We start from the raw sequence: 26,474 nt of genomic DNA, 5'->3' as shown, positions 1-26,474 counted from the left end.
AATTGTATTTCTTCCATAGGAAGAAAAATGAATAAATAATCTTTCACACAGCAAGTTTCAGAAAGGAAAGAGTTAAAAGAAAAATTACATGATTATGAGATAATGTAAAGTTGAAAAAGGCAAATACTGAACAGATATGCCAGTTAAATTCAGTTTCAGTGTATAGTGTTTGGGTGTTTTGGTTTGTTTTTTTTCTTTTAAAATGAACTGAAAAATAAGATTTGGCTTTAGATTGAATTACATTTCAGCTTATAAAAAGTGAAGGAGAAAATATTGTATGACAAACTGAAAGTTATTTGCTGGCTGGAGAGTGTGTCTCATAAACACGTCGGGTCAGAGCAGTTTTAACTAGCTTGACAAAAAAATCAGTAGTTTTTTTGGCTGCACGTGATAGTATATAATACAAAAATAATGGATGACGTAATTTAACAAGATTTCAAACATTTTTTAGTGATGTGATGACTGTGATTAGTGCTGTTCTATGTTGCACAGTCATCCTGTTGAGCATGGTGATTGTTCAGAGTTGTTGGTCATGCTTTTGCACAATGATTGGTTAGTCATGGGACTGTGTTACTCCTGAAGAAAAAGAATAAAGTAATATTTTAAATAGGATATATATATATTTTTTTTTTTTTTTTCAGAAAAGTGGATGTGTATGCACATATCTGTAGGACAAACTTGACAGACCTGATTCAGGCTAGAGCTGTCAGAGGGTCAGAGTACAGCTGTTGCTGAGGTTAAGTTGGCCTATGCCCTGTGTCAAAACTGCTTCCATATGGAAACAAAGATGGGTCGTTGTCATAGAAGACTCCTTTCTGAAGGGAACAGGAGGCCCAATATGCAGACCAGAGCCACTTCTTGGGGGAGTCTGCTGCCTCCTTGGGGCCTGAATTAAGGACATTCCATCACTTCCTAGCCTGTTACAGCCCTCAAATTACTATCCATTACTGATTTTTCAGATAGGCAGCCATGACTTTACAACAAGAAGTCCTGAACTACAGGCCTGTCAGCCTGACCTCAGTGCTGGGGAAGGTTATGGAGCAGGTCATTCTGAGCGCCATCATGAGGCATGTACAGGACAACCAGGTCATCAGGCCCAGTCAGCATGGGTTTATGAAAAGCAGGCCCTGCTTGACTAACCTGATCTCCTACTATGGGAAGGCGACCTGCTTCAGGGATGAGGGAAAGGCTATGGATGCTGTCTACCTAGACTTCAGTGAAGCCTTTGACAGTGTTTCCCACAGCTTTCTCCTGGAGAACCCGGCTGCTCATGGCTTGGACTAGCATACTCTTTGCTGGGTAAAAAACTGGCTGGATGGTTGGGTCCAAAGAGTTGTGGCAAATGGAGTTAAATGCAGTCGGTGTCTTGTCACAAGTGGTGTTCCCCAGGGCTCAGTATTGGGGCCAGTTCAGATCATTGATCAAGATATTAAACAGGATGAGGTGATCAAGTGCACACTTAGAAAGTTTGGAGATGACACTAAGCTGGGTGGGAGTGTTGATCTGCTTTGAGGGCAGGAAGGCTCTGCAGAGGGACCTGGACAGGCTGCATCAATGGGCCAAGGACAACTGTATGGGGTTCAAAAAGGCCAAGTGCCGGGTCCTGCACTTGGGTCACAACAACCCCATGCAGGCTTGGGGAAGAGCAGCTGCAAAGCTGTCCAGTGGAAAAGAATCTGGGGGTGCTGCTAAGAGCCAGCTGAACATGAGCCAGCAGTGTGCCAGGTGGCCAAGAAGGCCAGCAGCATCCTGGCTTGTATCAGGAATAGTGTGGCCAGCAGGAGCAGGGAGGTGATCGTGCCCCTGTACTCGGCACTGGTGAGGCCACACCTGAATACTGTGTTCAGTTTTGGGCCCCTCACTACAAGAAAAACATTGAGGTGCTGGAGCACGTCCAGAGAAGGGCACTGAAGCTATTGGGGGTTCTAGAGCACAAATCTTATGAGGAGTGGCTAAGGGAGCTGGAGGCTGAGAGGTGACCTTTTTGCTCTCTACAACAACCTGAAAGGAGGTTGTAAGGAGGTATTGGTCTCTTCTTCCAGGTAACAAGCAATAGGACGAAAGGAAGTGGCTGCAAGTTGCGTCAGGGGAGGTTTAGTCTGGATATTAGGAAATATTACTTCACCAAAAGGGTTATTGCACATTGGAACAGACTTCCCAGGGAAGTGGTTAAGTCACCTGGAGGTATTTAATAAACATGTAGATGTGGTACTTAGGGACATGGTTTAGTGGTGGACTTGGTAGTGCTAGGTTAATGATTGGACCTGATAATCTTAATGGTCTTGTCCAACCTAAATGATTCTATGATTCTATGTGGGAGAACTGTCTTAGTTGGCTTGAAATGGTGTGGAAGGAGTATATGGCAGCAGCACTCACAAAAAGTTACTCTGGGTATGGATGATAGTGAGCAATAGGAAGATTTCTGTTTCCTATTTGCTGATATATTTGATTGGGTTTTTAATCTAATATTCACAGATGTATAAGCAACATAAACAACTGAAATCCTCATCATTCAACCTTATAGACTTAATGTATTTTGGATGCAGATCAAGGGTCTCTCTTTTTCTGCTTTCCATATGGGACATGATTCTTTCATTTGGTTGTATAGTACCCCAGTTTTCTGTTTACTCCCATGGCATCCCATATCCTGGTGAGCAAGACATCCTGTAGTGTTTGGAGGTAGTTTGAGAGCTGCAGGTTGAGGAGGATTCCAGTTGTCCTTTTTATAAGCTCTAGGCATAAAGTTTGTTGCTGCTGCTTATTCTTGTCTCTTATATACCAATTGTCCATAAAACACACTGGATTCTGAAAGGACAAAGACTCCTGAAGTTTTTTCTATTGTCACCTGTAGGTAAGACCTTAGAGCTGGATTAAGATTACTTTATTCAGATTAATAAATTAGGCACCTGAAATGTTAGTATATGTTTAGTTTTCAGGAGACATCTCTGAGTCAGGCTCTTCAGATCCAAGGAGGTACAAAGTCAGATGGACTCCCATGCCTTAAGTTATCTGTGGCTGTTGAATGTAGGGTCTTTTTTAATAATGAACTCTTCATACTCTGCTGTAAGGATATTTCATTGTTAGACCTGTCACTTTGTGTTTGTAAGCTCTAGGAAATGTAAATATTTTATGGGAAAATGAAAGTACATGATATGTAAGCAAAACATAATACTTCACTGATGGACAAAAAACATGCAAGTTGTATTACATTGCAGTATTATAAAATGTCACTGTGCATAGTTCAGTTAATCTATCTTATTATATACATAAAGCCTGAATATTATTTATAAGATTTCCTTATCCTGGTAATTCTATCCTCTATTTTGATTCAATGAGTATTGGGGTTTTTTCCAATGTAATCTTAATAAAGTCCAGAAATCTAAGACAGGTGTTTAAAAATACCTATGTTTTGTAAGACACTATTATGAAACAGAAATGTGGTCTCAAAGTTTTTAAGATAAAATGTACATTTTTTTTTTCCCAGAAAATAAGTTAAACTGTATAGAGTTGTACCCTTGAAAGTCCTGAAATGCTGTCTATTAGCACCTCTTGCCCCTCTAGTTTGCAGCTGGGAATCAATGATTTATGTTCTTTTACCAGATATTGTTTAACTCTATTGTAAGATAACAGGATTTCATTGATTTATGGTCTGAGAGATCCATCATAGAGGATCATAAAAGAAGATAGAGAAAAAAATCGTGATATTTTTCTTTTTTTATTATCGACCATGTCAGATAGATTGATCCTAAACTTATTCCCTGTAGTCACTGCAGAAAGGCAGAGTCTAGAAGAGCTCTTAGAAGTATTCTTATATTTCATCCTTTAGAGACTGTTGCTAAACATCCGTATATATGGACTGAGCTTTTTAAATACAGAAAACTGTGGGGTTTTTTCTTAGTCAGAAGAGATAATGTGACTTCTGAAAATTAAAATCTAGGATAAAAAAATTATGAAGTATTCCTTCCAATTACTTTTGTTGATTAATTTTTTTCCTTGGTTTCAGTTTTCCGTTGGTTATTTTATAACAAAGCCAAATGGGACACATAAAATCTTTCATTCAAGAAAAAGGAAGAACTCAGCCAATGTAAGATACATAACAGAGAACAGTTACAAAAGTAATGAAATTAAATTAGTGTACTGAATGGAAAACATTTTTCAATTCATTATATTTGTATGTTTATTTTAGCTTATTTTGAAAACTTTACAGTAGCAACTCCAAATGAAAAGACATTATAGAGTATTAGATAATACACTTTTTCAGAACAGAAGTAGAGTAGGTACAATCTTATCTGCCACAGATATTATTTTTATATCATTTAAAGGAATTTTTCCCAGCTGTTATGTCTGAAAATACAAAAAAAATATCTCTGTGTGTTTGTACTTCCTTAGCTGTTGTGACTAAAAATGAACAATTCTGAGAGATTAGCATGTGCCTGAAAAATTAAAATTGCCCTGGAAAATAATAAATATTTCATAATATTGATGGTTACTGAACATTGCTTTATACATCTGCTTTTGGAATGTATCTTGTTAGATCCTAATCCTATACTAATAACTCATAATAACTTAAATATAAAGAAAAAAATGACAACTACTTTTTAGATGAACCATTTTTAAATTTTACTGAAGAAATGAAAATTTCCACTATGTAGGACACTAGAGAATTTGTTAAGGGATTAATATGAACACTATAAAAAATTTAGAGTTTTCAGAATGTTAGCAAAAATGCCCATTGGGATAATGGCAGTAAAAACACTACCTGCAATGTTTCTAAACAGAATACTATGTGTGCTTTAAGATCTATATTTTATCAGTGCAGCTATTAATACTTACACCCAACTAGGGAAGAATTTTTAAAGCAGAACTTTATCTCTGAAGTGCTCAATTACTATATATTGGTAGCAACAAAAAAGTCTGCAATTTAGTTTTATATTTGTTCAATTGTGGCCTTGTTTTAAATTTTCATTTCACTTCAGGACAGCTGCCATAATAACTTTAGGACCCTACAGTTATCCTCCCAGCCTCTGGACAGAAGAATTCCTTGCGAAGCTTTGGAACAGTGGCTTGTACTCAAGGGCTGGGTTGAATATCACAGTATTGAACAACAAAATCTAATTGATTGCTGTGTCCTAGAACTTACAATTCCACTTTTGCTGGACAATGACAGCCATATATCAGAAGAAACCTGGACTTATAATGAATTATTGTTCTTTTATTTATCAGCTCCAGAGCTGAAATAATCTTCCAGAGGAAGAATATTCTATCCAGAGTGCCATGGAATATTATCCCTATCATGTTTGTCAAATATAAAAGCAATAATCAGGAAAAATATTTGCTAACTCTGTTGAATCAGTAAACCAAGATGTTCTTAATAAAGGCCTTTTCCAAACACCAGTTTAAAAAAAAAAAAACACCTTGCCTTTTTCTCTAACCTTCAGCCAAACACAAAGTAGGTTCAAGTATAATGTCCAGTGTGAGGTACAACCAAATACAAGAGGCTGGAAACCTTTTGTGCACAAAATTAGAATTAATAGAGAGAGAGCGCAAAGAAGGTTTTCTTCAGAAAATAAAGTTCTGAATTATGTCATGTCCCATAAGCTGAATTATAATAGCATTTATATACCTTTAGTGACACTCAGGTGTTGATATTTACTGATCTGGTCACCCTAGCTCTTGCATTTCTAAGGTAAGATTCATCTCAAAATAATGTGGAGGTGTAAAATACCTGAAATGATAGGCACTGCCAAAATACTTATTCCTCTCCATTGAATATGCAGGTTGCCTAGCCCAGATGGAGACCACTGCACTGCCAAGAGCTGAAATTAGATAAGATGAAGCCCATCTTTTTTTCCTCATTTCGCCAGGCCAAAGGGCTTCTGAGCATGTATGGAAAAAAATACCCAATTTCTGCTTAGATTTCCATATTAAGCTATCTGACTATGGCCTTGTCACTTAAAACCTTTTTTAATGGAGGAAACATATAACATGAAATTATTTTATATTAAATTATAATAATTTAGCTTTAAATAGATCAGTCATCAACATGTTTCATTGTAACAGTTAATATATGCCATGAGAAGGGAATGAAGACAGTGAGTAACACTTTAGCAGACTTTGAAAATGTTCTATAATAACTTCATCAGATATTCAAAATTCATTATCACAGGCAAAGTCTACTTACTTTTCTCTTTTTAATTATTCCATATGAAAAATACATCCAAAATGTTTACCAGGCAATGTTTTCTTGTAATACAATGAAGTTAGTAATGAGCTTAATGAATGTAATAACTTCACAGTGGCTCCATATAATATGATTATGGAACATAGTCTTTCATTTAATGTTTGGTTATTTCATTTTGAAGAACTTTACAGCATGCTCTCATCTATTAATGTTTAAACCTTCTACTCCCAATATGTAGGAAAACAGAGCAAATAAAAATGTAGGATTCTTAGACTACTCAAAGGGTCTGATTCATTGAAATTTACAATCTCTTAAGACTTTATTTGGGGCTTATTCCCTTACTCATTTATATTTGTCTTCCTTTCTTCCATCCTTTTCATACTCATCAATTTTTTGGTTTCATTCAAGCTATTATCTTAGGCCCAGACTGACAAAAATATTTTAATATCAAGTTTGGTGGCAAACTCCTTGTGGTCCCTCAGGACATAAGGTGCCTCTCAAATTTATCCTGTACAGCAGAAGCCTTCTGGATTGCTTAGTCATCAGTTTTCCTGACACACCTGAAAGCAGCTCTGTCAGTCTCATTCAGCTTCCCAGAAATATACCCTGTTATCCTGAACAATTCTCAGGAGAGTAGGGGTGCTGTAAGACTTGCTAAGGTTCTCCTAATAACTTACAGCATTAGGGTAAAAAAGCTCACCCAAAAACATCTACTCATTTGATTTAATTCTCATCCCAAGCAATATCAAGGTAAAATGCAAATGGAAGTATTATTCACTGGATCCAGAATAAACAACCACTTACACATGGTTATGAAAACAGGTGAAGAAGGGAGAGAAAAATCATGCTTGATCTAAATACTTTAAATGAGAAACCTCTCACCCTCCCCTTCTCTCTCTCTCTCCCCACTTCTGAACCCTTTCCTGGTAGATTATGTTAGCTATTATAAATAGCCTCTTATTTCGAATTCCACGTGAAGAAGAGACATTTTAAACCTTTTCTGTGAAACTGTTCTATTTAGTTCTTATCTAGGCGATAGTCTGGCCTCTCTTATCAAGCAAAATAAGTATTGTTCCACTTCACTGGTAATACAAATAGTCTTGTTGTTAGACCAGCTGTCTGCTCTTACATTTTGCTGTTGTCCCCTAATTTATATTTAGCTGTAAATTCTTCCCTCCCTAGTGGTGACCTGCAGCTACAACTCCACAATATGCAGTGAGTCTCCATTTGACTTTACCTTCCTGTGCTCCTGACACTGAATTTGTGCCAACTCTGCCTCATCTCTTTTCCATGAGCAGTTTAATTCACTAAAATGGGACACAGACATCTGACTGGAGGAGGAAAATAAAGTGGATAATTTTCTGCAATTTTAATGAATTAAATCACATCACAGAAATTCAAGCAAGAATCAAAGTTGATACACAGGAGGACAGGCAATACGGAAGAAAAGGATTGAGGAAGGAGTAGTAAATGCAGGAGGAGAAAGAACAGAAGAGAATGTCATTCTTTTAGGCAACAAGCACTTGTTAGAGCATTTCGTCTGTGTGTGCAACTTCAGCCACAGTAGGCATGTTTCAATGTCACATGTGCCTTCCAACACAGTTTATAGAGCTATGCATTTACAAACATGGGACAAATGCAGCTCATTACATACTCTTAGTTGATAACAGATACAGTCTTGGCTATCCTGATGTTACAGTGAGTTTGAGGTAATAGACCTCTAACATACTGCTTAATATATCTGTATTGAATATAGCATTTCTATACATATAGAATATGTACTACATACAGGAAGAACATAAATGAATGCACACACATTGTCTTTATGTATTTGGTGAAGCCATCATACTTCACCCTTTTGTAAATTAGTTCCTGTTATTTTGCCTAGTAGCAAGGGATGATCCCTGGAAGTTCTTGTTTTGACATGTATCTGTATTAATGCTTATATAATTATTTTAGCAGAGAGGATTTCAAAATTAAAGTTGGTTCCAAATTTATAATTAGGGTACAGTTTTCTCTCTTCAGATCCTAACCCAGATACCTGTTATAGAAACTCAGTAAACGTTTTAAAAAATTTCCAAAATTTTTTTAAAAAATTATTAAAATTAGAAATACTTTTGTGGTTAGCTGAATATTGAAATAGCAGAAATATTAAAACCTGATGCATAATGAGTTTTGTTGGAAGGCTTCTGTGTATTTTTTAAGTCTCAACTAGCCCTTATACAGCTTGTATTTTCAAATCTCATTTTATTTTGTTTACACTTGATTAAATTATGTTTATTTACTCTTGTATTATATCTTGGAACAAGTAATGTTAATTCAACCACATATAGACATTTGGCTGAATGCAAAATGGGGGAAATAGCTAAAATAAATGAATTGACAAAAAAACTGCCCGAACCCACAAATTTAATGTATTTTAATTGTTTCTTGCAGTTACAATTACATGGAAGTGAAGTATCAATAGCTGTCTATGATAACTATAGATTATCTTTTGGTTATAGTCAAAACAATGTCAAAAACCCTATAAAGGAAACAGCTTTTCATTTATTTGTTCAGACAGAAACATGAATTACTTTCTTTTCTTAGCAAATCCACAATCAAAACCAAAATTGTTCTTCCTCTCTAGATAATTCTCTTAATTAAATGTAAAGTAGTGTTGCTATACTGGAATTTGAGTCAAACAAGATCTTCTAACTACTGGAAAATTTCAGCTAGAGAAAGAATATTTTAGTGACAAACCTCTTTAATAATTTTAATAAAACCTAACAAAATCTCTTGATAATGCAATGTAGACTTCAGAGGGGATTATGCTTTTATATCTGACATACTACACATAAGGAAAACATTTCTTATTCAAGATTATATGAAAACTGAATGCCTTATTACTCCTGTAAACAGTAGGTTAATGTGAGGAAATTATGGAATAAGAATCAAAACTAAATCATCACTTAAAGTAGTAAAACGTGAAACAGATCGTTTACTGCTCAAAAGAAAAAGTAAGAGACCCTTCTCTGCTATTTCTGATGCTGCTACAGCTAGGCTGCCTTCTGTTGTGGTTTAGCGGCAGCTCAGCCCCACACAGCCGCTCGCTCACTCCCCACCGGTAGATGGGGGAGAGAATCAGAAGGGTAACGCTTGTGGGTTGGGATAAGAACAGTTTAATAATGAAAATTAAAAGAAACAACAGTAGAAATGCAATGTAAAGGAGAACAACGAGAGGCGCAAAGCCCCGGGGGAGGGGGGAAGGGAGGAGAGAGGGGGAACGAACCGCCGAAACAAACCGCACGCGCCGCAGCCGCTCGCTGCTTGCCGCCCGCCGACCCGGCGCCGCGCCGCCCCCGCGCTGCCACTGCCCCCCCTCAATATACTGGTCATGGTGTCACATGGTATGGAATGAACCTGCCATTGGCCAGTCGGGGTCAGCCGCCCCCACCACGGCCCTGCCCCTCCCAGCCCCCCCTGCCACGCCACGCGGCAGAGCGTGGGAAGCTGGAAAGGTAGCTGACCCCCACAGTGAGGAGAATTAACCCCTTCTCAGCCAAAACCAGCACACCTTCAGATCTAGGGGAGTAGCTGATATGGTTTAATTATTTCTCAGTATTTCTTGTGAGAAGCAGTTTTTATCAGCAGAGGTGTAGTATAATACTAATATAACTATAAAGCTCTCAAAACCTGGCCCTTTTGTTCTTTACGGTGCTGTAACAGGCAGCATGTGCAAGAATTCCCTGGAAGTCTGACTTGTCCCATAGAGCACAGTGCAACATCTAGTACACAGAAATGAGAGATTTAAGGTTCCCCATGCAATCTTCCTCCTGAGCCCTCAGGTGAATGCATCATTATACAATGTTGTTTGAAAAATTATGTTCTGTTTGGTCCTCTCCAATGGGAATGCTCCTTAACAGGTCACTGAGTGATTGATACTCAGTGGATAAACAACTATTTTGTTACCTTTAATTCACATTCAGTGCATGGCCTCAAATATTCCTTAGCACAGAACATTCAAGCCTGTCACTTGTCCAAGTGACAACCGATTTTAACTCGCTCATGTTAGAAGCTAAGGGCCTTGCTGTCATCAGTAGCTGAGACGAAAACTCAACACTTCTTCAAATCAGACCAAGTAGTTCCAGAAAATGCTAGAATAGAATAGAATGCAATAGACTATTTCAGTTGGAAGGGACCTATAATGATCACCTAGTCCAGCTGCCTGAGCACTTCAACACTGACCAAAGCATGTTGTTAAAGCCATTGTCCAAATGCCTCTTAAACATTGATAGGCTTGGGGCATCAACCACCTCTCTAGGAAGCCTGTTCCAGTGTCTGACCACCCTCTCGGTAAAGAATTCCTTCCTAATGGCCAGTCTAAACCTCCCCTGGTGGAGATTTGAACCATTCCCATGCACCCTGTCACTGTACCACGGAGAAGAGCTCAGCACCTCCCTCTCCGCTTACCCTCCTCAGGAAACTGTAGAGAGCAATGAGGTTGCCCCTCAGCTTCCTTGTCTCCAAACCAGATAAGCCCAGAGGCCTTAGCTGTTCCTCATAGGACCTTCCTTCCAGCCCCTTCTCCAGCTTTGTTGCCCTCCTCTGGGTGCATTCAGGGACCTTCACATCTTTCTTAAATTGTGGGGCCCAGAACTGCATGCAGTACTCCATCTTGTAAATCCACTTGTCCACACCAATGCTCAGTAAAGCGGGGTATTCACCTCTTTTGACTGGCTGGTTATATAACATTATATACAAATGTGTTTGTGTGTGTATGTGAAAAACTTGATTAATGTAATTTAGATTAGATATCACTTCTATCCAAGTCAGGCTATCGCACGCTAGGTCTTAAAACTGGTTTCAGTAAAGCATTACCCTTTCCAGAGTGGAGGCAGAACTCAAAGATAACTGAAGATTTCAATTTCTTTTGCATTACTCCCAAAACAATAAGTGTAGTCAGTTAAAAAAGATGTGAGAAAAGCTTCCAATATTCATTTTAGATAACATTGGAGAAATTCTCAATGAGGGTCAAAGTATGAAATCCTCTGAAGAGGACTTTGATACTAAGAAATGTGGTTCTTTACCTCATCGGAATAATTTCTGTCTGATATAAAAGAGTTCCAAGTCTTAATCTGATTTTCCATGTAATACCTAATCTGAGCTAAAGTTTCTCTATTTCATTTCCTATGCAACAGAAATTAATACTCTGTGTGCCCACTTGTAGTAAAGACAACTTTTCTTCAATTGCACCTTTGCTTTCAGAGCAACCTAAAGGCATGATTAAATCATGCCTGTTAGTTTTTCCTGAACACCTCAGAAGTGATCACATTTCACAATGCCTATTGGGACCCTGTAGTTTAGACTAATGCCTATGCTGTGCCCATGAAAAACTGAGGAAACTCTAGTCAATCATGGGCAGAAGAGTTTAATGATGAAGGTGGTGAGGCAATGGACAGGTTGCTGAAAGAAGTTGTGGATGTCGCATCATTGGAAGTGTTCAAGGCCAGGCTGGATGGGGCTTTGAGCAACCTGGTCTCATGGAAGGTGTCCATTCCCATGGCAGGGGGCTTGGAACTACATGATCTTTAAGGTCCCTTCCAAACCAAATTGTTCTGGAATGCTACAATTCTGAGATTTGTTGTTGTAACATTTAATAGTGTATAGTGTCAAGCAGGAATTGGTGTCTAGTACCACTGTTCAATTTACTAGCACAGACTTAACCAAACATCTTGTTTTCCATGAATACTCAATTAATACAAAACATTAGCCCATAACAGTAAAGGTTGCAATGAGTCAGAGGAAACACACTGCACTAGTGCCAGCACACAGAAACCATATGGGCCCTTAGTCAGAAATTGTGGCACAATGTGCACCTCTCAATTCATAAAGCTCAAATGAAATGTTCCTCCTCTTTCTGCAGCCTCCAAAAAAGCACTCTGTTGTTCTTTGTGGGACTGGGAGGAATCAATATGTCATTTATTAGTTGAGCAGTGGTGTCCAGCCTCTCTATTATTGAACTCAAATAGATGACTTAAAAGCCCTTCCCCTGGCCATGGAGATGTATTTTGTGTACCAGAAAAATGATAGACCATGTGTTTTAGGGACCTCTCCCCCAGGTTTTGTATCTTTCATGTCAGAAAATATATTCAGCTTTCTGGGACTGGAAACAAACTTTCCTTGACAGTACTGGTGTTTACTTTTCTTCAAGGAGCACACCTGTGTTGTTATTAAAACTTTTGTTACATTAGGACGTTTGCTGTGTGGTGGAGATTTTTGTGTCCTATTCCTTGATAAATGTGACCTAGAAATAAGTAAGAAGGAAACAAATCAGTTTTTAATACTACATTCAACCTTTGTGTGAGTTACAGATCTGCCTGCTGTACCACTTCAAGTGGCAAGCTGCCACATTCAGCGGTAACCATGTCCACCTCTCTTTTTCATAGACAGCTTGGGTTGCCAGCCATTCAAAACTCCAGTTAAATAGTCAGTTAACATGTAAGGTGCAATTTTACACTGTACTCACAAAATTTTTGGTCTGCCATTACTGGATACCCTTACGTTGCTTATGGGAAGTCCCACCTGCACATGATGAATGTCAGAGTGAAGTATTTTGTGTAGGGGCACCCCCTTGGATGTATATGTGGTGGCCAAAGGATTGCAGTCTAATCCCCCATTCAGAATTTGTTGCCGTTTCTGATTTTGGGTACTACAGTGAAGAGGTTTTGAACACTTTACAGGAAAAAGACCATGTCATACGCTGGTTACAAGCTTACTTCCCAAACTAGCCTTACAACTAAATTAGCCACTAAGTCGTATTTCACTTCCTAATTTTCTTAAAACACAAACAGCGTGGCTGGTAAAGAACCTGTTACTGTCTAGTACACAGCAACAGAAATCATCTGTGTTGTGGTTGTATTATCATTATCTTTCTTAGGGTAACAGGAGGTTTTGAGACTATTTAGCTATACCTTGTAGGGTTCACATAGCTCTGAAAATATTTGTGTATATTGCATGTCTGGAAAATAGCTGTTTATTAGAGATGTAGTTAATGAAAGATCTGCTTTGAATGTACTTTTACAATTATGCTCTTTTACTCTTTTATTAATGTACAATTAAATTCATATAGTAATTTAATATTTCAACCAGAAGTTTTGCAAACTTTGAAATCCAGAGCTCTGGATAGGCCAGTGAGAATGTTACTACACTTATATTTCACTTAGAAAGGAAAACAAACCCCCAGAGCACTATTTCTCGAAGATGAGTTTGTGTATTCGGACAAATGAGTTATCAGTTCAGTGATATGAACTGCAGCCTATATATAATAAAAACCTTTATATTTAGCATATATTGTATCAATAGTGAAGAAGTACTAGCAAAATAAATATTTTTGGTATTCCACATATGGTTTAGTTTTTTCTCTTCCTTTTAATTATATCACTGTAGTTTCTGTAGGTATACCCAAACTGTAGGTGGCTTTGAAATAGCAAATGCCAGTTCATAGAAATATTTAGAGTGCCCAATCTAAGGAGCTTTTAAAATACACTGTGCATACATCCAAACGATGTATGGAAGAGTATGTAAAGTATCAAGCCCATTTGAGTGAGGTGTAGAAATATTTATAGGGTTAATTGTTTTGACCAACACCTGTAAGAACTATTAAATGCCAGCCCCAACATTTTGAAATTTATAAATCCTCCTTTAAAGAATCTATCCTTTTTTTACATCAGAGCTGTTAAAAATTTTAAGTAGAGTGTCGTTGTTCCTTTTTTTAAAAAAAACAGTTAAAGAAAATGAGATTATAAATGAGAACAGAAATTTCTCTGAGGTAGTTTATATGTTCTAATGAAGAAAAAAAGACAGTTCTGTTAATAATTTCTATATTTCAGTATGTTGGTCTTATTCCATTACAGAAAGAAGAGGGATTCAGCCATGACTGTAAATAGACTACTCCAGCATCAGTATTTCTTAACATGATGGGTTTCTTAGTAATCTAGGATATTTAATGAAACTCTGAAATTATATGTTGCAATGAAAAAGGCATCTATATCACTGCATTGATTCATTTCAGAAAGATACAATCTTATTTCAAATCTTGGGGTTTTTTTAGCTCTGATAATATGCATGGTGTCAGCACTAGTATTGACAAACACAACCTCACACAAGGTATCCTTTAGCTGAGAATTTCTGATGTTGATCAGCTTGGGTTTTGTTTCTGTAATCAACATTTTTGAAAGGGAGAAACTACATTTCTTGTAGTTCTCCAGAGTTATTCAGAAAGAAAAAAAAATAAATGTCTAAATCTGAAACTTAGAGTATGGTCATATAAAAAGAAGCCACCTTGTAAACTAAGACATGAATTTACAGTGTATCAGGTAATCTGTGCTAACCACTTGAGTGTGCTCATATTAACAAATGATGTGGTGCAATGATAGACTATGGTGCGGCCCAAAGTGGTCCAAGGGCCTGTTGCCTTTAATGGACAAATTCTTTTTGTGCACTCTTTCTTCACAATATCCATAGCCGTGCAAGCTAGTTAGCCTGCATTCAGTTCTGTTTAAACTTCTCTTTTGTATTAAATATGTATAGGAGTTAGTACACACAAAAACAGTTCTAGCAGAATAGTAATGTACCAATAACTTACCACCCAAGCTTACCATTAACCACTGCCCATAAGCCTTATTTATCCTTTCTTAACACCTGAGATTTGGCTTCTTGTGAGGTAACAGACACAGCAGGGAGTCAGACGATAAAATTTTGTCATAACTGAATTAGCTTAATTTTTGCTGAATGATTTGACACACACTTACATATGTACACACATGTGCGCACAAGGTAATTGCTTTTCTTCTTTATTTCACAAGAGAGTAGTGTGGAGATACAAGTTTTGTCCATAAAATGGCCAGCTGTAATGGAACAGGAAAAATTTCTCCCAGGGTAATAGTTACTAAACTAGTAATAAAATGAGATTAGATGACAGTGAATCACTGTTGTCAGATATATTGTAAACAGTACAATATTTTTTGGTTATTTTGTTGGGGTTTTTTTCTTCTAAGTACTATACACATGAATTTTTCAGCCATTTGCATCTTTTTTTCTTTTACCAGGTTGACTGGTATGAATCTACCTTCACCTGTTATCAGCAGTAAGAACTGGTTACGACTCCATTTTACATCTGACAGCAACCACCGACGAAAGGGATTTAATGCTCAGTTCCAAGGTAGGAAACGTATAAAAGTGCAGAAAAAAAGTCCATTATCTTTAAGCATTGCTAAAGTGGCAGTGTTAGAAATTTGTGTTTAAATATCAGGGATGTATTAAAGAGCTGACTCATACTACTACTGCTCTTACACTGAGTATCAGTCATCCTTGCGTGATTGGGCATCTCTAGGGATTTGCTTTTGGAGAAAGTATCTGTGCTTCACATTACAGTTTGCTTTAAGTATGTATTTGATTGCTCACTTTTTCTATAATAGATTGTTCTGTATTCAGTCTGATCTTTGCTTTAAAAACATGCCTGGAATGCAACTTGCAGAAAGTCAATTCCACACAAAGGCATGCCCCTATCTAAATATTGTCTTCCTTCATTACTCAAAATCTACCTCGTATCCGGAAGCTATGTTCATCATTTGGAATTTTAACACATCCCTAGCATAGCACAAATCATACTTCAGGCTCCTGCATAGATTTACATATCCAACTTGAAAAGAAGACAAGAGGATGTCAGTGTTGCTGTCAACTGCTGCTTATGTTCACCAAGATATTCATTAAAATGCAATTTTTTTAGAATGGAATCTTTATTGATTTTTGTACTTCATAAATCATTACTCAAGATGAAAGACACTGTAGTTATATTGAAAACAGAAGAGCTTCTTAATTTATCTGTGCTTTTAAATTCTGTGCTTACATTAGCTGTTTCAACCGTTTTACCCTGCACACCAGCAAATCATTTATGAGTTTAGACCTTCCTTTTATTCCTGAAACTGTAGGGCTTGCAGCACTTTAGAAAAGACAAATACACTGCAACAACTCTATGTTTCTGGTGACTGTGGCATATATGTGTAATGCATATAAAAGCATTCAACATACATAGTTCTTTTCTCTTTAAAAAGTTTTTGACAATTTTAGTAAAAAAAAACCCCGTAGTCTTAAATGTCACTTTGGCAATACAACACAGGTATGTATTCTCTGATTCTTTGCACTTATTACTTATTTTTACAAAGCTTACTGAGGATGCATATATAATACCTCTGTTGGTGACTATGAATTTAAATGCACTGCTTATGTTAACTCTGTGTCTTAAGCCTATTAAATGGAGATCACAAAAACAATGGGGCTTATCTTGCTGATGCACCAGAAAACCCAGAAACAACAGAATAACAAAGTAAAGTTTGGGATAGAATAACCAACACTGAAAACTACTTTTTTGTTCTTTTTCAATATATCTTATCTCTAAACAAATACTTACCATGGAATTAAAGGTTTAGGGAAGTATCTGGGGAGATCATTGTTTCAGATGTATATCTGTTGCTTTGCATAATACGTCAAATATTGGGTGTTAGGGTAAACTTCACTGATATAGAATACTGCTCATGAAAGACAGGTGGAAGTATCTTATTACAGTTCAGATTTTTACACTTATGGAAATTTCCTTTATTATTTTACATTATCCTTTTAAAATGCAAGTTTATACCATGTACTGTATGAAATATAAACATATCTGCATTACATGAGCCACAGCTATATATCTTTATCAGGTTTGATAGCAATTAAATAAATTCCTATGTTAGTGATATAAACATTATAAGCTAGGAGACAGTTTTTCAACACACATAGGATGAAAAGTCAGAGTGGTATCAAAATCTGGTTGATCTAACAGCTTCATTAATTCATTTCTATTATACAGCTTTAGTAATTCTTTCTATTACAGGTATGTTTGAGAACTAAGCAATAATTCCGTATTTTATTTTAAGCAGAACTAACAATTATATTTACAACTAGAGAAGTCTACTAGTACCACAAATCACAGAGTAGCAGAGGTTGGAAAGGACCCCTGGAGGTCACTTAGCCCTCCTTAAAGAAGGGTCACCTAGAGCATGCTTCCCAGGACTATGTGCAGATAGGTTTTGAATACGCCCAAGGTTGGAGACTCCATGACCTTTCTGGGCAACCTATGCCAGTGTTTACCCTCACAGTAAAAAAGCTTCCACTTATTTTTAAGTGGAATTTTCTGTGTTTCAGTTTGTGCTTATTGCTGCATGTCTTGTCAATGGATATCACCGTGAAGAATCTGGCTCCATCTTCTTTACACCCTCTCATCTCATCAGGTATTGATGCACACCAGTAAGATCCCCTCCCCAAATCTTCTCTTCTCCAGGCTAAAATACCCGAGATCTCTCAGCCTCTCCCTTAATTTTTTTGATTTCATAAACTTTTTTCTGCTAAAATTCAACTTTGACAGGTATTTCCATCTTAGGTGCTTTTATAAGTCAAATCATTATTTGAGCCTATCATGAAAAAAAAGAAAAAGTAAAAAATCCTGTGAAATACATTACCTTGTTTTCTGGCAGAAAACCCTTACAGTGACAGGATGCCTCTAATGTCTGGTTGTACCCAGGTGCAATTTTTATCTACGTTCTCCTGGCAAATCCTGTAGGATTCCTGAGGCTATATAACTCTCAGACCTCAGAGAAACATTTTCCTTATGGTCAACTATTTCCAGTTGTTTAAACTGACTATTCCAGTATGCCCACATTTAGTTGGGATTGATATGTAGTTGAACTACCCTGTCATTAAGTCAGTTAAAGTAAATACACAGACTTTCTGAAGTATCCATTAAACACTCACTTTCCTAATAGACAAGTACCCATTGCCAGTCTGACCAAAACCCAAGATTCTTTTTGATTATTATTCTATTTTCTCAGGGTTCCTAGATCTTGGCTAACATCCTCAGGACATTCAGGACTCCACTTTCCTATATTACTTGACTGCTTCTTGCTTAGAAGGAATGGTCCCTTAAATCAGCCTGTGCTGTCTTTTTTGACTGTTCGCTTGGTTCCTTCATAAAGTGATTTTTTTTATTTTTTTTTTTGGTACATGTGTGGTAAAGCTATATAATTGTGCCAAACAAGAATATTAGACTCCATAGTTTTGGGAAATAGGGAATTCATTTGATTGCAGACCTTAGATATTAAAAGAAAGCAGCCTATTACACCTTGCCAGATAGTAAGTTATTGTATTCTAGAGTCCTTAGAGCATATAGATCTTTTTAATAGCTATCTGGTGTAAATGATATTAACATACAAAATTACATAAATATATTCATCAAAAAGTGGTAGCTTGTGCATTTGCAAATTACATCATAAGGACTGTGATGGATTGACCTTGGCTGGACTCCAGGTGCACACCAAGTTGTTTTATCAATCCCCTTCTCAGCTGGACAGCAGAGAGAAAATTGAACAAAAGGCTTGTGGGTCAAGATAAGGACAGGGAGAGATCACTCACCACTTACCATCACAGGCAAAACAGACTCAAGTTGGGGGAATTTTTTTAATTTATTGCCAATCAAATAAGAGTAGGATAATGAGAAATAAATCCTAGATCTTAAAAACACCTTCCCCCCACCCCTTCCTTCTTCCCAGGCTCAACTTTGCTCTTGAATTCTCTACATCCTCCCCATCAACCACACAGGGTGATGGGGAATTGGGGTTGTCATCAGTTCATCGCATGTTTCTGCTGATTCTTCCTCCTCACATTCTTCCCCTGCTCCAGTGTGGGGTCATTCCCATGGGAGACAGTCCTCCATGACCTTCTCCAGCATGGGTCCCTTCCATGGGTGCAGTCCATCAGGACTAGACTGCTCCACTATGGGATCTTGTCTCCACAGGTCCACAGGTTCTGCCAGCAGCCTGCTCCAGCATAGGCTTCCCATGGGGTCACAAACTCCTTCAAGCATCCACCTGCTCCATCTCCATGGGTTACAGGTGGATATCTGCTGCATCATTAACCTCCATGGGCTGCAGGGGACAGCCTGCCTCAACATGGTCTTCACTTCACCATGGGCTGCAGGGGAGTCTCTGCTCCGGCACCTGGAGCACCTCCTGCCCCTCCTTCTTCACTGACTTTGGTGTCTGCAGGGTTGTTTCTCTCACATATTCTCACTCTTTTCTGGCTGCTGTTGCACAGCAGTTTTTTCCCCTTAAATATGTTATCCCAGAGGCACCACCATCACTGATGGGCTCGGCCTTGGCCAGCAACAGATCCATCTTGGAGCTGGCTGGCATTGCCTCTATCAGACAAAGAGGAAGCGACTAGCAGCTTCTCACAGAAGCCAGCCCTGTAGCCCCCACTACCAAAACCTTGCCACACAAACCCAATGCACAAATATATGTTTAGTATTTTCATTGTCAATCAGCTTTTTGATCTCACACATCCTTGTGGTTTCACTGGGACTTAGGTTAAGAAGGAATGGAATTCCTCAGTCCTGGAAGTCACTACAGGTAATGGTCTCTCCCCATGGTGTATCATACCAGAGTTAATCAACATTTCCTTTCCATGTAGAGAGCAGCTGCTTTTGGGTCTACTCATTCTGTACTGTCTGGGCAAATGGAAAGAATGGCTATTCAATATGTGCCTCAGACCTTTTATTTCATTAGTATAAAAGCCTCTCTTGAAATTTTTGTATTTTGAAAAGTGTTTTTGTAATACTAAATTTAATCGCTTTTTCCAAAAAATAACAGTCATTGAACTAAATAGAAATGAAGTAGTACCTGTTGTTATGTACTCTTTTGAGACTCTAAATTCTGCTCATGTATGAAACAGGTCACTCTGCTCCTATGGAGTGAAAACTGCTTCATTTGTTGAACTTAATCAGACTTACCTTAAAATAATCCCAAACATTATTTAATAACAATAACATAGAGCCAATTCCAATCTTATTTTTTTATGTCTAGTTGTGTGATTGTGTGAGTTACAAAAAAAACCCAGCCAACCTGCACCCAGAAAAATAAACTCCAAACAGAAAACCCCCTGAAAGATTAAGAGCACACTGTTGAACTGAGAGTTGCTGAACCCAGCAGCCTCATGCCCCTACATGCAGCCCAAAGCTGGAATAAACTACTGTATTCCCAGAAGGCAAACACACACAGAGCACACATATATACCACACAGATATATACTTTATTCACATCTTGCCACATGGATTAACACTGGCAGACATACTCAGTATTCATATGAATACAGACAGCAGCAACGGCCTCACCTTGTTTCTCCTCTTGGGTATGGAGATCTGTTAACTTGAAACAAATGCATGGACAATGTGGATCCCTCCAGCAGTGGGCTGGGACACTTGTTCTTCCCAGTAGCTGCCCCTGGATTGCAGTCTCCCTAGCTGCTGGCACCTGGGCGTATGAGCCCCTAAGGCTGCAGCCTCACTCCAGTTGCTGGTACTCAGACCTACATGTGAGCACACACAGATACACCCCCAGGCTGGTATTCCCAGCAGCTGGCAGGACATTATGGCCCCTCCAGTAGCCACCTCCTCCAGGTGCCTCACCCTCCAAGACATACACGCCCCCCACCCCCCTAGCTCCCAGGCTACTTCACCTACTCATCAGCTCATCTGGCTGGATCTTTGGGAGTGCTTGCACACTTGCACACTCACACTCCCTTGTGCTACACCACAGACACACAGTCCTCCAGCCCATGGTCTGACTCCAGTTGCTGCACTCAGACCCCCATACACACACATGCACAGAGAATAGAGTCCCTCACCCAGGAAAAGCATTATAAATTGAGTTTAATCAGGCAACAGGACAGACTGAGCTCGTCATGCACAGGGCATGGTCACACAGGTGTAATGACCAGTTCCTTCCATTCCCTTATTCCTATATTTCTGCATATCTGTTCCTCCTCAAACCACCTCAATTCATCCCTTTCCCTGACATTTGTTCCTCCCCCAAATACTCCATAATCAGCCTTGTGCAATCCCCAAATGCTCATGCTCTTCCCCTGTACCCCACGATGAGCCCTGTGCCTCTGGGCAGAGACACCCCTCAGTCTGTGATTATCATTATTCTTTTCAACTCATATCAAATTTGCAGCATATTTATTATCATGTTATGGCTATATTATTGCTGTAACTTGGTCATTTCCAATCAACCAAAACCAATACTAGCAAGCAGCCAATGTAATTATTTTTCTTTGTTTGCTTTTTTGAACTGGCAAACAGAATTATTATAATTTATTTCATTAAAATATTGGAACTACCAAATAGATTTAAACCTATGCATAGTTCATTTATTTGTTCAGCAAATTTTTCAAATTTAGACCTAACTTGCATTTTTGCAATATTTAGTACCCTGATTTTTAACATGGTCAAGAAAACCAGCTAAGCAAATCAGAGATTTAAAGCAGTATATTAGAATTACATGCTTGAATGCATTAAGTAAATATAATTTTAAAATGCTTGGCAAGCTGAATGCATAAATAAAACAATGTAGTATAAAAGGTATATTGAACTGGTACGTGTTTGGATTTCCCTTTGATTCAGATTTATTGTCCCATCTTCCATCCAGCCAGAGTGGAATTTTAAAGAAAATTGTGAAATTTTAAAAATTATTAGATATAGAATGGAAGGCTTGGCTTTGGTTTTTTTGGTTTTGTTTTCTTTTGTTTTTTTTTTTTCCCCTTTTCCCTCCCTCTTGTTACTTTGTTTTGATTTTTGATCTTTTGATGTTGATTTCATCAATAAAAATAGTAATGCCTCAATTTCCCAGTGAACCTATGAATTTTTTTTAGTATACTTTCCGAGTTTCTACACAGAAAGAGACCTGGTTTGAATGACCCTGAACAACCACCAGAACAAATTACAGTGCAATGATACGCTTTGCCTTGTCTGCTTAATGTGTGCCATATCAGCAATGTTGATCTCTGGGAAATCAACACTCCCAGTGGCTATAACTGGACTCAGTTCTTGTTCAGCCTTGTTCGGTGATGGCATTGCCATAAGGAAAAAGACATTACATTCACTCAATTATGAACCTTTTCTTCCCTATGCTGATATACAAAGACTGTATATTCAGTGGGAGTTGCAGAGTATGTGATTTGTCATATGCCAGTGCTTCATAAATGCGTAAATTCCCCAGAGGTGTATTAACAATAACAGTCTCACTATAAGACGAAAACCTAGCACTTCCCAGCAACAAAGCTTATCGATATACACAGATTTACTTAGAATGTGTGATAATGAATCCCCTGCTTTTGCGTATTTACAACATGTAAACTATGCTTGTTTAGCTTTCACTTATTTCCAGAACAATAGAAGAAGGTTGTTTTAATACCTCTGGGTTTCATTTTAAAAGAAAAAATCACAATATTTTTTCCTACGCTAACTAAAACTAATCTTCTGAATTTAAATATTTATTTCAAAATTCATTAAAAAAATTAAAATAAGAAAGTTTACAAAGCAAAACCTGATTAATGGGTGTGTTCCATCTGTGGTTTAGAGTTTTTCAAATTAAGTATGCTATTTTTGGCAAGTTATCAGAGGGGTTCAAGGAGGTATTAGGTATTTTGATCGTTATGTCCCAGAAGTTATCTATCTGCTGTGTTTGACTACCTTGAATAATTCAGTATTTAACAAACAGATAATCCTGAAGTCAAACAATGACTATAATGAGGCTGCTGAAATAAATATGTACTAATGGAAAACCATGAGTGAAATAATGTAAAATCAACTGCTAGGTAAAATAGTTCTTTCAACGATTTTTTGTAATTCAGTCAGTCTGCATATAAATATGTGTGTCTCCTTCCTACACATTCTTTAAAACCATAGAATTGCTGTTTGAGATAAGTTAAAAGAATTTGTGGCATATCCTTGATGCATGGTACTTTTAGTCAGGGGTTTCAATTATAATTGTCACTTAGAGTAAATTTAGAAAAGAAAACTAGTAAAAGCAATTGATAAAATCAAAAAGCCAGAATAAACGGTTATTTTCTGGGTCTTAAGTGATGATGAATATGATTTGCCATTAAAGAGTTAAATTCCCCATTAATAAGAGAAAATAACTGATATTTGGTTAAATTTTATTATCGGGAAAGTAATCAGTTTTTTATATTAAAACAACAGCAAGTAGGTAATCCACCATCTCTCTTGGCTCTCCTGTGGTTAACATGACAACTGTTAAATATGTAGCACTGTCTTCTCAACTGTATTAGTCTGGTTTGATCTTTCTGTGTCCAGTAGTGGTCTCATGTTTTCCCTCAACAGAGTAAAAAGCCCTTTGTTAAGCTTATAATTCCCCTTTTTGAAGCACCAAATCACCTCTTAGTCTCCTACATAAACTGAGGAGGTTCAGCTCCTTAAATCTCTCATTGGAAATAATTTTCACCACTTACTGCATTTTTATTGAGAGTTGGTGCTATTTGAACCTTTCAGTGACCACTTAAGTGATTTTAGCTCTTAAAATATCAGAGTAACTAGTAGTTGATCTGCAGCTAAAATTTTTCCCCATGTGTTTATTTTACACTACTGCTATTTTTTTCTAAAAAAGAAATCATGAACACTTAAGAAATTATTTAGTTAAATCATGTTAAACTATAAAATGTACCTTAGAGGCATAAATATGTTTTCTTAACAGTATTAATATGCCTGTCATGGCCACTGTAGGTGGACCACTCTTGTTCATTTACCTTCCCCCCCCCCTTGATTTTTGTTCTTTCACATTGGGTGTTTCTTCCCCACTTTGATAATGTAATTACAGATTTCCCCACATCCTATCAGTACAGTCGTTGGAGTATCGGAAAGTCATTTATGTTGAAAGTCTTTTATTTTGACTTGTTTAGACTTGAGTAAGGGTATATTAAACTATTTGCCCAGAACTTTTGTTTAGTATAATTGATTTACGTTTCAAGGACCCTTATTCAGCTATGTGGTAAAATCTGTACAAGTCTGCAATGAGATAAGTTCTTGGAGAATGTTTGTTTACAAAGTAAGAAGGAATAAATCTTTCTTCTATCAAAAGTAAGATTCTTTTGGCCTAAACTTCTTATGTGACTGTTGATTGTGAGTAGAAAATTAACCTAAACAATCCTTTTCCAGTCTGATTTTTAGTCTGTCTCAAAACTGGAGTCCCCTAATGTGTCTTACATTGGAAACTGAGAATATAAAATACTAAAAACTGCTAATCAGTGACCTGTATTTTCTCTTTTCTAAATTCAGGTCATTTGATCAAAAAGGAGAATTTTAATCGAATAAAAACTATGTTCATGAAACCAGTATTTGACATCTTCCCACAAACTGAATCTATATTTAGCCTCTCTGAAAAACCTTGATTTTTTTGAAGGTGTACTTTTATTCCTGTAGTGAAATTATAAGATATCCTTTATTAGCTTAATGTTAGTCTATACCATGTGACAAGGAAAGAGCAGGAGAAAACATTCAGACTGTTTCCTTGTGCATGTGCATCCCCTAAAAGCTAGCTACTCAAAATAGCTGTTCCTGTAATGTCTCTTTAGAATTTTTAAACAAAGTAATTTGGCATATATATTGAGTTCAGCACACCCTTCAGATAAAACTGTCTCTGTTCCTCCCATTTTTAGAGCCTTGAAGCTTTTTTTTTTTCAGTGTTTGACAGTAGAAATAATCTTTGGATTTATTGTTAAGCTGCCACCTCATAAAGTCAACATGCATTCTTAAGAGAGATAGGCCCTCTTGTCTGTTTTGGTGTCAAAAAATATTTATTTTTCTCACAACTTAAAGCAAAAGCCAAAAGTTGACTTAGAGTGACAAAAAGAAAATGTATATATCTAAAAGAACTACATTTACCAAGAATAAAGAAGAATTGGACCCTAGGATAAAGCTTTGTCCTCAAGTCTCTTGGTCCAAACTTTAGGTAGAATTTCTCAGTGACAACAAAGTGAGACATTTGACAGAAACTCAGAATACAGACAGATTTTTCTTAACACAAGGGCATACTTTTAAAAAGTCTCAATTCTAAGGTACCAAATAGGAACATATTATTATGAACCCCTGATTCTTGGACATTTTCAGAAGAAACTAGAGCGAGCTCATTAAAGGTGGAAGCCTGTACTTAGTTCCAATCAGGTTACTACAGGTGATACTTCTTTCTTGAATGTCTAGTAAAGTCTCTGTGTTGCTAAGAAGGCTCAGGCATAGCTTCATGATGTCACCACTAAGCAGATGCCAATCTAGTAAGAGCTGTTCATTCTTTGCCTTTTGTTTGGCCTGGTGTTGTTCACACTAGAACTATTCAGAATAATGTATTTGTGGTTGCAGAGAAGTGTATCATCTTGGTACACATTTTTATATGTCACTGTTTTCCCCCAAATTACCTGCAAAATAAAAGATGACATATAAATTACATGTTGGAATACTTCCAAAGCAAGACACATTACCCCCGATTTTGTAGCTGCTCTTTGTCAAGGTTTATGTTATGCTCACTCAATACCAGGTCTTCCATAGTCCTTGTTTGAAGGCACTACTGTCCCAAGGCTACTCAACTTCTAACACAGTTGTTTTCTATGCTGTTCTTTTATAATGAAACTGATGCACCTTTAGTGAACTTCATATTTTCCAGTACAAAAATATGCATTAGGAAAATGTGGAAGCAAATTAATTTGGAAAATGTGGAAAAAACTTAGGGTTCACTAATCTCTAAAGCAGCTAGCAGCAATATAGAGAGAACAGCAGAATGTGCACCTAGGAATTTAAAATACGAGAATATGCATGAGTGATGGAGGTATTAAAATTAAAGTATGGGTTTCAGGTAAACATGCATAACATAAATTTAATCACATAATCAATTAGACTCATTATTTAATATTTGGCACAGACTGAAAGCATTCACATGGTCAGTTTCCGCATGGGAAAAAATTGGAGTCATAAAATAGTGGGATGTCAGTATTACCATACCTGCAGTTTCTTCATTATCTACTGTAATTCTGTTCAAGTTCAGCTGTGTGATGGATAACAGTCAAATTATCCGTGTAAGAGCTGAGTTTTAGAGATATTTTCAGTCCAAACTACAGATTTCATTTCTCTACAAAACCTGAAAAGATGGTCAGATATTGACTTCAGAATAGGATTTTCTGATGAACATTTTGATCATCCTACTGAGTGGCCCTATGGAGATATTAATGGAGAAGAACCATAAATCAACTTTTGACTCTATAGTTGAAAGACTATATTTGCAGTGGCATTCAAACAAGGAACTGAGTAGCCCTCATTTTATGATTTATTTTTTAGAGAGAATTCCTATGTACTCCTACTCAGTGCGTTCTGTGATAGTAT

The 26,474-nt window shown here is 37.3% G+C and overlaps 1 protein-coding gene across 1 annotated transcript in view; it reads left to right on the top strand.

Moving 5' to 3' along the window:
• The window catches only part of CSMD1 (CUB and Sushi multiple domains 1), a 1,237,849-nt gene that overhangs the window by 730,180 nt on the left and 481,195 nt on the right, over positions 1-26,474 (top strand). The window contains exon 6 of the mRNA XM_075086937.1: positions 15,271-15,383. Coding sequence (XP_074943038.1) covers positions 15,271-15,383 — 113 coding nt within the window. The remainder of the gene's footprint in view (positions 1-15,270; positions 15,384-26,474) is intronic.

Source organism: Phalacrocorax aristotelis, chromosome 3 (assembly GCF_949628215.1).
Source record: "Phalacrocorax aristotelis chromosome 3, bGulAri2.1, whole genome shotgun sequence".
In the NCBI taxonomy this organism is placed as follows: Eukaryota; Metazoa; Chordata; class Aves; order Suliformes; family Phalacrocoracidae; genus Phalacrocorax; species Phalacrocorax aristotelis.
The sequence above is the reverse complement of the archived record's forward strand: the minus strand, read 5'-3'. Positions and strand labels throughout refer to the sequence as shown.